The sequence below is a fragment of the Mesoplodon mirus genome (genome assembly GCF_964341445.2).
Source record: "Mesoplodon mirus genome assembly, chromosome: X".
Classification (NCBI taxonomy): Eukaryota; Metazoa; Chordata; class Mammalia; order Artiodactyla; family Ziphiidae; genus Mesoplodon; species Mesoplodon mirus.
The window spans coordinates 138,985,551-138,998,717 of record NC_138981.1 but is presented as its reverse complement, the minus strand read 5'-3'; the positions used below and the strand labels follow the sequence as shown (position 1 = coordinate 138,998,717).

At 54.7% G+C, this 13,167-nt stretch overlaps 1 protein-coding gene across 1 annotated transcript; it reads right to left on the bottom strand.

Moving 5' to 3' along the window:
- Positions 1-559: 559 nt before the first annotated feature.
- Positions 560-4,389, bottom strand: AVPR2 (arginine vasopressin receptor 2; the record flags this gene model as incomplete). The annotated part of the gene is made up of 4 exons (XM_082609510.1): positions 4,369-4,389; positions 2,245-2,296; positions 957-1,841; positions 560-765 (listed from the first exon to the last, which is right to left on the bottom strand). Exons 2-4 carry the CDS (start codon positions 2,267-2,269, stop codon positions 560-562), a joined length of 1,116 nt encoding a protein of 371 aa, XP_082465636.1. The 5' UTR covers positions 2,270-2,296; positions 4,369-4,389.
- Positions 4,390-13,167: the final 8,778 nt, after the last annotated feature.

Here is a 13,167-nt window from a genome sequence, read left to right as displayed (position 1 = left end):
GGTGGGGCTGGGCAGGTGGGTACAGGGCCAGCCTCCCGGCACCCCAAAGATGGAAGGTTGGGAACAGCTTCTGCAGGGGGTTCTTTGGCACGGGGCTGCCTTTGAAGGCCTGCGTGGCGGGTTCCAGAGCCGCTCACGTGTCTGTGGGTGCGGGAGGGCTCTGAGAATCTTTCCGCGCTGCCCCTGTGCCCACCGTTACCCTGATCCAAGGAGACTCGCCAGGTGGAAAATGAGCTGGAACTTTTATGACGGGGAGAGTCAGAAGGGAGGTCAGAGGAGGACTAGAGAGGCGGGGAAAGGAAGGCCCCCGGCCCCACCCATTTCCTTCCTCCTGGGCCCCCCACCCCCACCCCCTGCTCCCAGGACCTCCGTCAGCTGGCAGGGCAGGCACTGGTTGGGGTGGAAGCCACGCGCCGGCCCCTGCAGCCCACCACCGCAGCCCCTCCCCACACGTGGCACCAAGGAGCTGACTGCCGGGCCCCCGCGCGATCACGGAGCCCGTCCCCGGGCAGGCAGCTGAGCTTCGTGGAGCCTCTGGAAGGAAGGTGCCCCCCGTTTCTCAGGAGGAGGTGTCCCTGGCCAGGAAGGAGCTGGCCGTGGCACAGGACTCCTCGTGGGGCCCCAGGCCAGGCGGGGCGTGCGTCTGGGCGCAGCAGAGCAGGCTTCGCAGCTCGGAGGAGACGCTGCGGCTGAAGGAAGCGTAGATCCAAGGGTTGGTACAGCTGTTGAGGCTGGCCAGCAACATGAGCAGCACGAAGGGGGGCCCTGTGTGGTGCAGGGGTCTGGGCTGGGGATGAGGGTGCCCAGGGAAGGCCGCGACCCACGTGCCACCCAGCGGCTAGCAGTGCATATCAGCCCGCGTCCGCTTGGGAGCCCGCGGCTGGGGAGGGGAGGGGCCGAGGTGTGTGTGCAGCCAAGCCTGAGCGGCCCCCACGGCTCAAGCCACGGCCACGCACCTTCCCGAGGTGCCTCCGGGTCCCACGCTGCCCACAGCTGCACGAGGAAGAAGGGCGCCCAGCACAGCACGTATACTATCACGATCACCAGCGTCATCCTCACGGTCTTGGCCATGGCCGCCGACACCCGGGCTCCCTCGCTAGGACCGCCCGTCCGGCGCCCTCCGCGGCGCCTCCCGGCCCTCTCTGCCGGCCCCGGCACCAGGCTGGCGTGAATCTCCCGAAAGATGAGCACCTGGCAGGCGGCAATGCCCAGGGCAGGTGCCACGAACACCATCAGGGCGATCCAGGTGACGTAGGCGCGGAGGCCCCAGGGCTCGGCAAAGCGGGCCCAGCAGTCAAGGACACCGCTGCCGTCTCCCACGTCACGCTGGGCGAAGATGAAGAGCTGGGGCAGGCTGAGGAGCAGCGAGAAGGCCCAGGCCACCAGCACAGGCCGGTTCCAGCGAGCTCCGCCTCCATGGCGGTGTGCCAGCATGGGGCGGCAGATGGCGCGGTGGCGGTCCAGCGTCATGGCCAGGATCATGTAGGAGGAGGCATACATGCCCACCATCTGCAGGTACTTGACAGCCCGGCACAGGGCATCGGGCCCACGGAAGCGGTCGGTGGCGTCCCAGGCCAGCTGGGGCAGCACTTGGAACAGAGCCACGGCCAAGTCGGCCAGGCACAAGTGGCCGATGAAGACGTGCATGGGCGCCCAGCGGCCCCGCCGGCCCCGCCGCACTAGGGCGCCCAGCACCAAGCCGTTGCTCAGGGCCACAGCCACGAAGACCGTGGAGAGAAGGGCCAGCTCCGCCTGGGCCAGCAGCGGGTCCCGGGCGTCCAGCGGCTCCTCCTCGCTGCCGTTGCTGGGCGACGTAGGTTGGGAGAGGGGCCGGGGCACAGCTGGGCAGGGGTTGGGGGAGAGTCCCGAGTTAGGGAGTGTGCTCTACAGGGGAACCGAGCCCAGGGAGCTTCCAGCTGGTCAGGCAGAGCTGGTGGCCTGGGCAGCCATCAACCTGGGCCTTCTGCTTCCCTCCAGCCTCCCACTCCCTGGATCCTGGCCTTCCAGCATAACACAGGTCGTCCCCCGCTAACCGCATGTGGTGGGGGGGGAAGGGCAGCCCCAGCCCAAGCAAATACATAGGGGCCATGCGCTCCCCTTCCCGCACCAGCAGCCCGGAGAAGAGGGTGAAGGAGGTCTCTGAAAGGGGCTTCTTGGCTTCATCCAACCCCGCCCGGCCCACCTGGCTCATTCCAGTGGAGGAAAGGGTGGGGGGATGGGTAGGGACAGTGGCTGGAACCTTACCCGACGTGGTGGACGCCATGACCATGGTGGGGTGGGCAGGAGTCCTGAGCGCCTGGAGGAGATGGGGTGGCGAGCTCAGCCTCCCACCAGAGGGGCCAGCCCGGCTGCCCAGAGTCTCTGGATAGGGGTCCTTAGAGAGCTGCTGCGGTGGTGGGGTGTGTGTGTGTGTGTGTGTATGTGTGTGCGTGCGCGTGCGCATGCGTGAGTGTGTGTGTTCCAGTGATCAGGCACTGGGGGTACATCCTTAGCCTAATCAAGGTTGGTGACGTCTGGCCCCTGAGACAGTCATCGACCTCGGAGCCCTGCTACACTCCTCCCAGGACTAGGCAGGGGACGCTGGAGAGAGGGACAGTCAGACAGATGGACGAACCAAGCCTATGACCTACCTAGGCAGCGCACAAGAAGCGAGTCAGACAGATAGACCCCCCCCTGCCCTGACAGAGGCCAAGAGAGGTGGCCATCAGAGGGCTGGGGACATGGTGGGAGGGCTGGTATGCCCGCATGTAGCCCCTTACCTGGCCGGGCTCCCGGGCTCCTAGGCAGCTGGGCGGCAGCTGGGAGGCAGCGGGCGCAAAGGTGGCCCAGGAGCTCAGATCGGCACTCCATCGCCTGCCCCGCCCCAACCAGGCTTCTGGGAGTGACTTGATCAGGAGGGGACTTCCTCCCCCTCCCCCATGAGCCTCTTGCCTCTGGCACAGGGAAGTAGGCTCCTGGCCTCCTCTGCTTCCCTTCCTGGCCGCAGCCATCCCAGGACTCCCTTCTCCCCGCCGAGAGGGAGCTGAGCCCTCCAGAGCTTGGCTTAGCTCTAGCCGGCTATCCGCTACCACCCCCGCCTGCCCCCGCTTCCGCAGGGCCCCCTTTATTAACATGTGGGGTTGCGGAGCTCTGGGCCATGACTTAGTTCAGCGTGTGTATTTTATAAGTGGGGAAACTGCGACTGGAGATGGCTGGGCCTGGCTCAGCATCACACAGCTTTCTCATGGCGAAGCTTGACTCCCCTTTCCCAAGCCAGGCTCCTCTGCCCCTCTCCGGGCCTGGGCGAGGCTCTCCCGAGGTCCCCACTAGGCAGAAGGAGGGCTTCTCCCCAGCCTGCGAAGGCCCCTCCCGCTCCTCAATTAGGCCGCAGGAGATGAGGCACAGGAAGAAGGGGGGCGGGGTCAAGCTGGGGCTGAAGGTGTCCCCGAGAGATCCAGCTTCCTCCCCAGACTCTGTGGGAGCCAGGGACACCTCCACACTTTCTCTCCTCCCACACCTGTCCTAGGAGAAGGAGGCTCAGAGCTTCTGCACTCACGCATATTCCAGCTCCCTCTCTCCCCTCCTCCCACATATGCTGTGCGCGCGCGCGCGCGCACACACACACGCTCCTGTGCCCTCCCTCCCTCCTCTCCCCTCCAGCCCATTCTTTTCCCCATCCCACGCCCTCCCCACCCCCACCCCAGCTCCTGCCACCGGCCCTGGCCTCCATCAGCCCAGGCCAGCCCAGCCCAGCCCAAGGCAGTGGCCTGCACGCGGCCCAGAGGCCGGCTCCAGGCTGAGATTGGCCCTTTCTTCCTGTTTGTCCGTCCTCTCTGTTGACCCGTGAGGCTAGGGACCAAAGCAGCCTCTCACAGACCAGGGGCTCAAGTACAGCCAAGGCCAGGAAGTCGGTTGTAGAATAGCAACACCGCACATCTGAACACGTCAGCCACACCTGCTAAGAACCAGAACATCCTCACTCTCTCCCTGTAACCACACGACCATTACTAACCCAGGAGCATAGAAAGGACTTTTCTGCTGCCATCCAGATCAACGAAAAGGGTAGAAAATGGAGTTCCCGGGCACTTATTTCCTTGTGCACCCCCTCCCCGTGTGCCTCCCGGGGTCCGGTCCCCAAGACCCTCCCAGCCTTGCCGGTGAGATGACACCTCCCTCCTCTGCCCCGGGGAACTGAGGCGCCTGCAGAGGAGCGCATGTCCCCACTTGGCCACTCCCCCACTGTGGGACCTTGGACAGGCTGTGGCCAGCTCTCTGTGACTCAGCTTCCCCCTCTGTAAAATGGGAATCCAATGATTGAAAGTTGAGCCACGGCGATAGGATGGGCAGAGACTTAAGCCAGCAGGTGTGAAAGCGCCTTTTTTCACTCACTGCATCTCGGGCAGCTCTGGAAGCAGTGCCAGCCTTCTGGGGTAAACGGGCCATCACCCCCTTATGGGGTTCTCTGCCCAGCCCCGAACGAGGTCATGCAGGCCTGTATCCCGGCGGAGAGCTGGCGCAGGGCTCGGGGCCACCTCTGCGCCCTGTGCTCCTTATTTCCCGCTGTCGAGTCCAGGGAAAAGTCTGGGGGAAGGCCCTTTGCTGCGGCTTTCTCTCAGCTCCAAGAAGGAATGGGAGGGCTTTGTGTCCACACCAAGGCCTGGATGTAAAGGGAAACAAGTGCTGGGACCTCTGGGAGGAACGAAGAGCCCCTGAGGCCAGCCGGTGTGCCCGGAGAGTCTGGCTACCTGGCTGACAGCCCGACTCAGGAGCCCCTGGTGCACCTGCCGGTGCTGTGCCAGCTGAGAGGCTGGGCCGAGTCCCGCTGCAGGCGGCAAAGAGCTGGTCAGATGGAGAGACCCCAGGCCACCCCAGTCCCAGCCACCAAGGAGGACTTGGCCATGGAGCAGCCAGTTAGCCTCAGGCCCCGGGCAGAAGTGAACAGACACCCTCCCCACCTCCCCGGGCGCAGCCCCCTCTGCCCTGCCCAGTACCGTCTCCCTGTAGGACTGCCTTTGCAGAAAGGTTCTGTGGGTGGCCGAGGAGTGGGCCCCGAGCTCCCCCAGCCCAGTGTCTGAGCAGAGGGGGTGGGGGCACTGACCATCCCAGGTGCCAGGTGCCAGGGCAGTGGGTCAGAACTGTGGGACCTGGATCTGTCTGTCTTGCTCTACCACTGGCTCTCAGGAACCAGGACCATTTGCTCAACAGGTGCGGCGGCCCTACCCCCCTGGGGGGTGGAGGGAGAAGGCACAGGCCTTGGAGGGGACACTTGAAGGCTATTTCAGGGATGAAAGAGAAAGAGGAGCCAGCCAGGGACACGAAGAAAGAGTGACGAAAAAGCCAGGAGAAAACCAGGAGAGCAGAGGTTCCCGAGGCTGGGAGGGGAGACAGGTGCCCTACGGGAAGGAAGGACGCGAGCAAAGCCTCTGGAAGGCCATGCCTGGTGTCAACTGGAAAAAATGCACACCTGAGGGACTTCCCCAGTGGTCCAGTGGTTAAGAATCCGCCTTCCAACGCAGGGGACACGGGTTCAAGCCCTGGTCCGGGAAGATCCCACATGCCGTGGAGCAACTAAGCCCGTGCGCCACAACTACTGAGCCTGTGCTCTAGAGCCTCCGAGCCACAACTACTGAGCCCACGTGCCACAACTACTGAGCTCGTGTGCTCTGGAGCCTGCGTGCCGCAACAAAGAACCCACGTGCCACAACTAAGCCCCAATGCAGCCAAATCAATAAATAAAATAAATTTTAAAAAGAAAAAGAAAAAAAATGCACACCCGAAAAGTTGAGGATTATGTATTATTCGGTGGACTTTCTGAGGATTCCAGTCCAGGGGACAGCCTCTCAGAGAGCTCTGAGGGACAGCTCCGAAGAGGTAAGTGGGGGAGCCAGGGTAGTGAGAACATCAAAAGATTACTGTCAGTTAAAGAAAACTAGACATTTCAGGTGACTGAATCCACCACTTTTCTAGGTATGGGAAGAGGCAAGAGTCTGATGCTCACTGAGGTCATTCCTTTGATCTGTGCCTCAGCTATCTGGGGCCAGCATCCTGTTTCCTCCATCCCGAATCCCCTCAGAGTGCACAGTGTGGGGCTTACCGATGTGGCAGGCAACTTTCCTTGCACACAAGGAGGGAGAGAGGTGCCCTAACTGGGCATCCCACCTGTGGAGTGGGCTTTGCAGACAGTGGCAGAGGGAGGACTGAGTGAGCTCACAGCGGGTGAAATGAAATGACAGGGGAGCGCAGGGCGAGGAGGCGAGGCCCAGGAGGTGAAAGAGCTCCAACGGGGCAAAGATGCATTGACTCAAACCACGCGTGTGTGCCTTCGTGCGAGTGTGTACTGCGAGTCAAGTGGACCCAAGACGACAGACAGACAGCGTGGCGACCCACCTGAGGTCTGAATTAAAGTGAACATTAATTTTAAAAATGGGACAAGACCTGTCTGCATGCTGGGGGAGGCACGAGAGTGGTACTTGATGGATTAGGAGCCCTGCAGGCTGTGACTTCTCTCCTTGCCCTGAATGACTTTTTTTAAAATTAATTAATTAATTAATTTTTGGCTGTGTTAGGTCTTTGTTGCTGCGCACGGGCTTTCTCTAGTTGCGGTGAGCAGGGGCTACTCTTCGTTGCAGTGAGCGGGCTTCTCATTGCGGTGGCTTCTCTTGTTGCACAGCATGGGCTCTAGGCACGCGGGCTTCAGTAGTTGTGGTGCGCAGGCTCAGTAGTTGTGGCGCACGGGCTTAGCTGCTCCGCGCCATGTGGCATCTTCCGAGACCAGGGTTCAAACCTTTGTCCCCTGCATTGGCAGGCAGATTCCACTGCACCACCAGGGAAGCCCCTAAATTCAACTATTAAAAAATTCTTTTAATTCCTGTACAGAAAAAAACAAAGTCTAAGAGAAATAACAAACTGCAAAAAACAAAACTGATTTGGGACCTTTCTCCTTTTCTAATATAAGTAGTTAATATTATACATTTTCTTCTAGTCACTTGTTTAGTTGAATCCCCAATTTATGATATTTTATATCTTTAGTTTTATTCAATTAAAAATATTTTCTGGGCTTCCCTGGTGGCGTAGTGGTTGAGAGTCCGCCTGCCGATGCAGGGGACACGGGTTCGTGCCCCGGTCTGAGAAGATCCCACATGCCGTGGAGCGGCTGGGCCCGTGAGCCATGGCCGCGGAGCCTGTGTGTCCAGAGCCTGTGCTCCGCAACGGGAGAGGCCACAACAGTGAGAGGCCCGCGTACCGCAAAAAAAAAAAAAAAAAAAAAATTTCTAATTCAACTTGTGATTTCTCTTTTGATCTATGTGTTACTTAGAAGCATCTATTTTTTCATTTCCAAATAGTCAGATTTCCTAGATGTCGTTTCGTTATTGATTTCTAATTCAACTACATTGTGATCAGAAATCCTGCTTTGTATGATTTCTGTCCTTTGTAATTTATTGAGGCTTCTTCTATTGTCCAGCATGTTGTCTATGTTGGTGAATGTTACATCTCCACTTGAGAAGAATGTGTATTCTCTTGTTGGTTGTAGTAGTCTATAAATATGAGTTAGGTCACTTTGGTTGATAGTGTTGTTCAAATCTTCCATATCTTAATGATTTTTTTTCCTATTTATTTTGTCAATTACTGAGAAAGGAATGGGAAAGTCTCCAACTATGTTTGTAGCTTTGTCTATTTCTAAAACCCTTTGGCACTGTCAATTTTTCTTTCGTGATTTGGGAGCTTCGTTATTGGGTGCTTACATATTTAAAATGATTATATCTTCTTGATTATTTGTCCTTTTTCCATTATGAAATATTCCTCTTTACCTCAGGTAATATTCTTTGTCTTGAATTCTACTCTATCTCGCATTAATGTAGCTATACCAGCTCTTTTATGTTCAGTGTTTGCATGGTGTATCTTTTTCCGTCCTTTTACTTTCAGCTTTTCTGTGTCTTTATGCTTGTAAATAACATATAGCTATTTTATCTAGCCTGACGGTCTCTGCCTTTTAACTGGTGTGTGTGGCAGACTGTGTTTTTCAAAGGTAGCCCCAACAATATCTCCCATCCCACATGCTCTTCTGGAACCTTGCCACTTTCCCATCAAGAGGTGGGATTTAACCCTCCCTCTATAATCTGGGCAGGCTTGTGACTTGCTTGTAATCAACATGATATGGTAAAAGTGATGCCACTTGATTTCTGAGGCTAGATCAGGAAAGGCAATGCAGCTCCTGCCTCGTTAGCAAGGATACTCACTCTTCCAGCCTTTAGCTACCACCTGACCAGTCCAACTGCCCTGAGGCTGCCATGGTATGAAGGGGCCCAAACTAGCCCTTACAGAGGAGAGACCACATGAAAAGGCTCTGAGACGACATGAAGATTGAGATGCCTGACCAGCTCTAAGCTGCTCCAGCTCCAGCCACTGTCTGATGACAACCGCATAAAAAACCTTCAGCCAGAGCTGCCCAGTTGAGTCCTTCCCAAATCCTTTTTTTATAAAAACTGTGGAATCACTGGATCATATGGTCATTCTATGTTTAGCTTTTTGAAGAATGCCTTTCCTGTATACTTGACTCACAGAAACCATGAGCAATAAGAAAATGATTGTAACTATTTAAAAACACTAAATTTTGGAGCAATTTGTTATGCAGCAACAGTAATAGGAATGGAGTTTTAGTCCATTGATACTTACTAAAATTATTGATAATTTTGGGTCTAAATATATCATCTCAATGTTTAATTTCTATTTGTTCCATCCATTTTCCTTCTTTTTCTCCTTTTCTGCCCTTTTCTCTGGGCGGGGGACAAATTGGATCTTTTCAGTATTTCATCTTCTTTATTGACTTTTTGGTTACAAATCTTTTTGTGTTATTTTAAAAACTGTTGCTCTAGAGATTACCGTTTGTTTCTTTGGCTTAGCACATTCTACCTTCAGAAAAAGATTCCACTACTTTATGAACAATGTAAGAATGTTCCAACAGTATTCCGATTGCTACAGTCCCAACTTTGTGTTCTGGTTGTCATATAATTATTTTTACACACAATATACAAAAAGATAACTCCACATTCCATTGTTTTTATTTTTACTTTAAAGAGTAGATAGTCATATATTTACTCTTTCTGGTGTTTTTCATTCCTTTCTTCAGTCTGCTATAATTGATCTTCTGTCTAAATAATTTATTTTAGCATTTCTCTCATTGCAAGTCTGCTGGAGATGAATTATTCATTCTCATCTGGGGGTGCAACTTTATTTTGTCTTAATTTTTGGTGGATATTTTCACTGGATATAGAATTCCAGATTGAAATGTTTTCTTTTCCTTTTCGCATTTGAAGGTGTGGTTTCATTGTCTTCTGGCCTCTATTGGTTTTAGATTGGGAGTCTGCTGTCACTCTTATTGTTCCCCTGGATGTAGCGTGTCTTTTTTTCTCTGACTGCTTTCTAGGTTTTTTTTTTTTTAAATTGTTTTTCAGCAGTTTGACAATGAAGTGCCTAGGGGATGCTGGAATTATGATAAATGTTAATATTTTAAAGTCTCTGATAATTCTGACATCTGGGCCATCTATGAGTCCGGTTTTATTGATACCTTTCTTTTGATCATGGGTCATATTTCCTTGCTTTTCCACATGTATCTTTTTTTTTTATTGAATGCCAGACACTGATTGTAATAGAACAGTAGGGAATATAATAAATAACATTTATGCCCCACAAAGGACATGCCTCTTCTTCTGTTAGGCTACTTGTGTGTGTGTGTGTTGTGTGTCTAAGGCCCCTAGGGATTCAAACTGTCACATCATCCCATACTCGACGTTCAAAGATTTTATTAAAAGTTCCTCCTTCTGCCAAGGATGAAAGCAGCAATGGGTCTTTTCCCTGGGAAGGACTTGCCATTTTTCAGACTTTGGCCCACTTTTGTTGTTGTTGCAACTTCAGCTCCCTGATAGGCTTCAAAGAAAAAGAACCTATGATCTTGTAGGGATGTTGTATTGCAACTTTCTGTATCCTAGGCAGAAGCAAAATAGCCAGCTACTGACTTTTGAATTTCTGCTACTGCAGAAGTTCTTGTTTGTTCTCTGAATGTTCTTTTTGATGGCACCCATTCTTCTCTCATGGATATTCATCCTATTATCTCCCTGAGGAAATTAAGGCGTTTTTTAAAAAAATAAATTTATTTATTTATTTAATTTTTGGCTGTGTTGGGTCTTTGTTGCCGCGGGCAGGCCTTCTCTAGTTGTGGCGAGTGGGGCTACTCTTCGTCGCAGTGCACAGGCTTCTCATTACGGTGCCTTCTCTTGTTGTGGAGCACAGGCTCTAGGTGCGCAGGCTTCAGTAGTTGTGGCTCGCAGGCCCTAGAGCGCAGGCTCAGTAGTTGTGGCGCACGGGCTTAGTCGCTTCGCGGCATGTGAGATCTTCCTGGACCAGGGCTCAAACCTGTGTCCCCTGAATTGGCAGGAGGATTCTTAACCACTGTGCCACCAGGGAAGTCCAAAAGTAAGGAGTTTTTAAGAAAATATTTCTTATCCCTTACAATCCTGTTTCCCACTAATTGTTTTCTTCTTCGTTTTGATCTTTATCTTTTATGCTTTCACGTTGGAGGCATCCTCAGATGTCTAGTGAGCCGTGGTTGTCATCTCATATTTAAGGATGGGATACTATAAAGCTTATTGGAAGGGGGGGGGCTTGTCAAGTATGGGCTTCATTGTAGGCTGAAGTACCTGGGCTGTTTTCGTGGGGAATCCCACTGTTACCCTCTTTGGTCCCTTCCTTTTGGAATGCTAACTAGCCCAGAGGAAGACCCAACACAGCCCCAAATAAATAAATACATACATACATACATACATACACACATTTTTTTAAATAATAAAAAAATAAAAGGCAGCCCAAAGCTGAGGGAATGGCTGGGATGGTCGCTGCTGCTCAGCTTTCAGTCCTAACTAACTCCTTTTTTCTTTTTTTTCCTTTCAATTTTATTTTATTTATTTATTTATTTATTTATTTATTTAGGCTGTGTTGCAGCCCACTGGCGCTTTCTTCCCCCATCACTGGCTTCTGTGATTCCCGCCCCCTCATCACATGGCCCTTCATCTTGGGGGTGTTCTGGCAGGACTCTGGGGGGCTGCCCTCTCCAGCTGACTGTGCCCAAGAGGGGTGAGTCACGGGGGCTGTGAGGAGCACTTGCCCTCGAAGCAGGTGTGGCTGGGCAAGACCCAGCCGTCTGTCTGTTCAGTGCCTCCCAACCTCCCGGCAAGCATGCATCAGTGCAGGGATGGCTTCCCTCTTATTCGAGGCCAACCCCTCCAGCTTCCCCTGGGACTTGCTCTGCCCTTGTTCCTGCTGCTGCTCCCGCTGGCCCCTCCATTTCTGCACACGGCAGTCACACAGAAGAAAGTTCAAATCCCAGCTCTGCCGTTTACCTTCTGGGAGATCTTGGGTAAGTCACTTGACTGGTCCGAACCTCACTTTCCTCATCTGTGAAATGGAGGCAATACTGGTGCCTACTTAGAGTGATGGGCTGAGTAGCAGGTGGGTGAATGCCTGCGGAGTGCTCAGCACAGAGCCTCTCTGCTGCGTGATTGCTCCTCTGCCTCTCGGGCTCTTTGCTTGGAGAGGTGGGTAATGGAACCTTCCTCACAGGGTTACCTGTGGATGCAGTGAGCTAATGAGACAAAGACACTCTTCCCAGCCTTGCTCCCTGGGCACATTCCTTGAGCTCTTTGGGCTTCGGTTTTCTCATCTGTGATGTGGACTAATGGCTGACCTCCCTGGTTGGTGTGCAAAATAATTGTGCCAATACATGACATGTGCTTATAACTGGCAGGCCCGGGGCAATGCTCAATAAACGGGATTTAGTGGAATAATAGTAATGAATATAGTATAACAAATGGAGACTGAACCCGTCACTATGCACTTAGTAGGAGCATAGGAAGTGGCTCTATCCCCTTCTTACTTCACTCTAGTCATTCTCATCCCAGGGATCAGCATGGAACCCTACGCTCCTTAAAGGATTTGTGGAAGTTGGGGCTGGAGGTAGAGGTTGGGAACTTGGCGGGGAGGGTGGTGAGCGGAGGCGGCTGGAGAGCAGAGAGGCCAGGCCTATCGGAGGTCAGATCAGAGCAGGCAGGAAGTGAACCGCAGCTCAGTGCCTCATGGAAAATACCCCCTTTTGGGCGCCCAGGCCTGCCCTCTGGCCCAGCTTCCTCCGCGCCCACCGCCCCGCCCACCAGCCTAAACCCCACCTCCCCAGCCCCAGCCTCCTCACTGCTCCTGAAAGGGCTGCAACCATGGCACAAGGGCCCAGCCAGCATTCCCACCCTGGGTCTGCTGGAACCAAAGGGTGGGCCACTGGCAACTCTGGGGAACACCCTGCCCCCAGCTCCCTGGTCCCCCGCAACTCCAGCCCGCACTTTCACTCAAGACTCTGGTCTTGTCCACGCCCCTTCTAAAGGCACCTAGAATCCTGGAGTCCGGACCTTCCCTGAGGGCAAGTGGGGCCACTCCAGCCCTCCCCTTCCAGGAGAAACTGAAGCTGGCGAGGAGATGGTCGGATGGGAGGGGGACTCCAGGCCCCTTCCCACGTGGGCCCCCTGCATGGCTTGGAGGGTCTGGGGAGGCTGAGCTGAGGGCCCGGGCATGCTTCACTGGGCAACAGGCATGCCCATAAAAATACCGTGGCCAACAGGGCCGCAATCTGCCATCTGGGCCCTAGGCCTTCCTTGCCCTGCGGCTGGGCTCGGCTCACTCCGGAATAGCTGTGCCCTCGGCCTGGCCTCGGAGGTCACGACCGCGAGCCTGGGGTGGGGGGGCGCTGGGGAGGAGATGCGTCCCCACGCTTCCCAGTGAGAGGAGTGGGGCTGCCGGGAGAGGTCGGGATAGGGCCAATCCCCACGACAAAGAAATAGGACGCCGGGGAAACCGACAGGGAGTCGGAGGAAGATCTGGGGATGCTCTATGGCAGCTCGGGGGGCGCTCTCTCAGCAACCTCCCCGCCACCCCCCACCCCCGGCTCTGGGCTGCGCAGGAGCACGCGCCCCTCTGCGCCTCCCTGGAGGGCTGAGATCGACGCCCGTGCGCCCCTCCCGGACCAAGCGCCTAGGATGGGAGGGGGGTGCTTCCGGGAAGAGCCCAGGGCCTCGGGAATCCTGCCCTGGGGGGGGCGGCCAAGCACCCCACGACCAGGGCGCGGCCGAGACCGCGTCGCGTGTGGGTTCC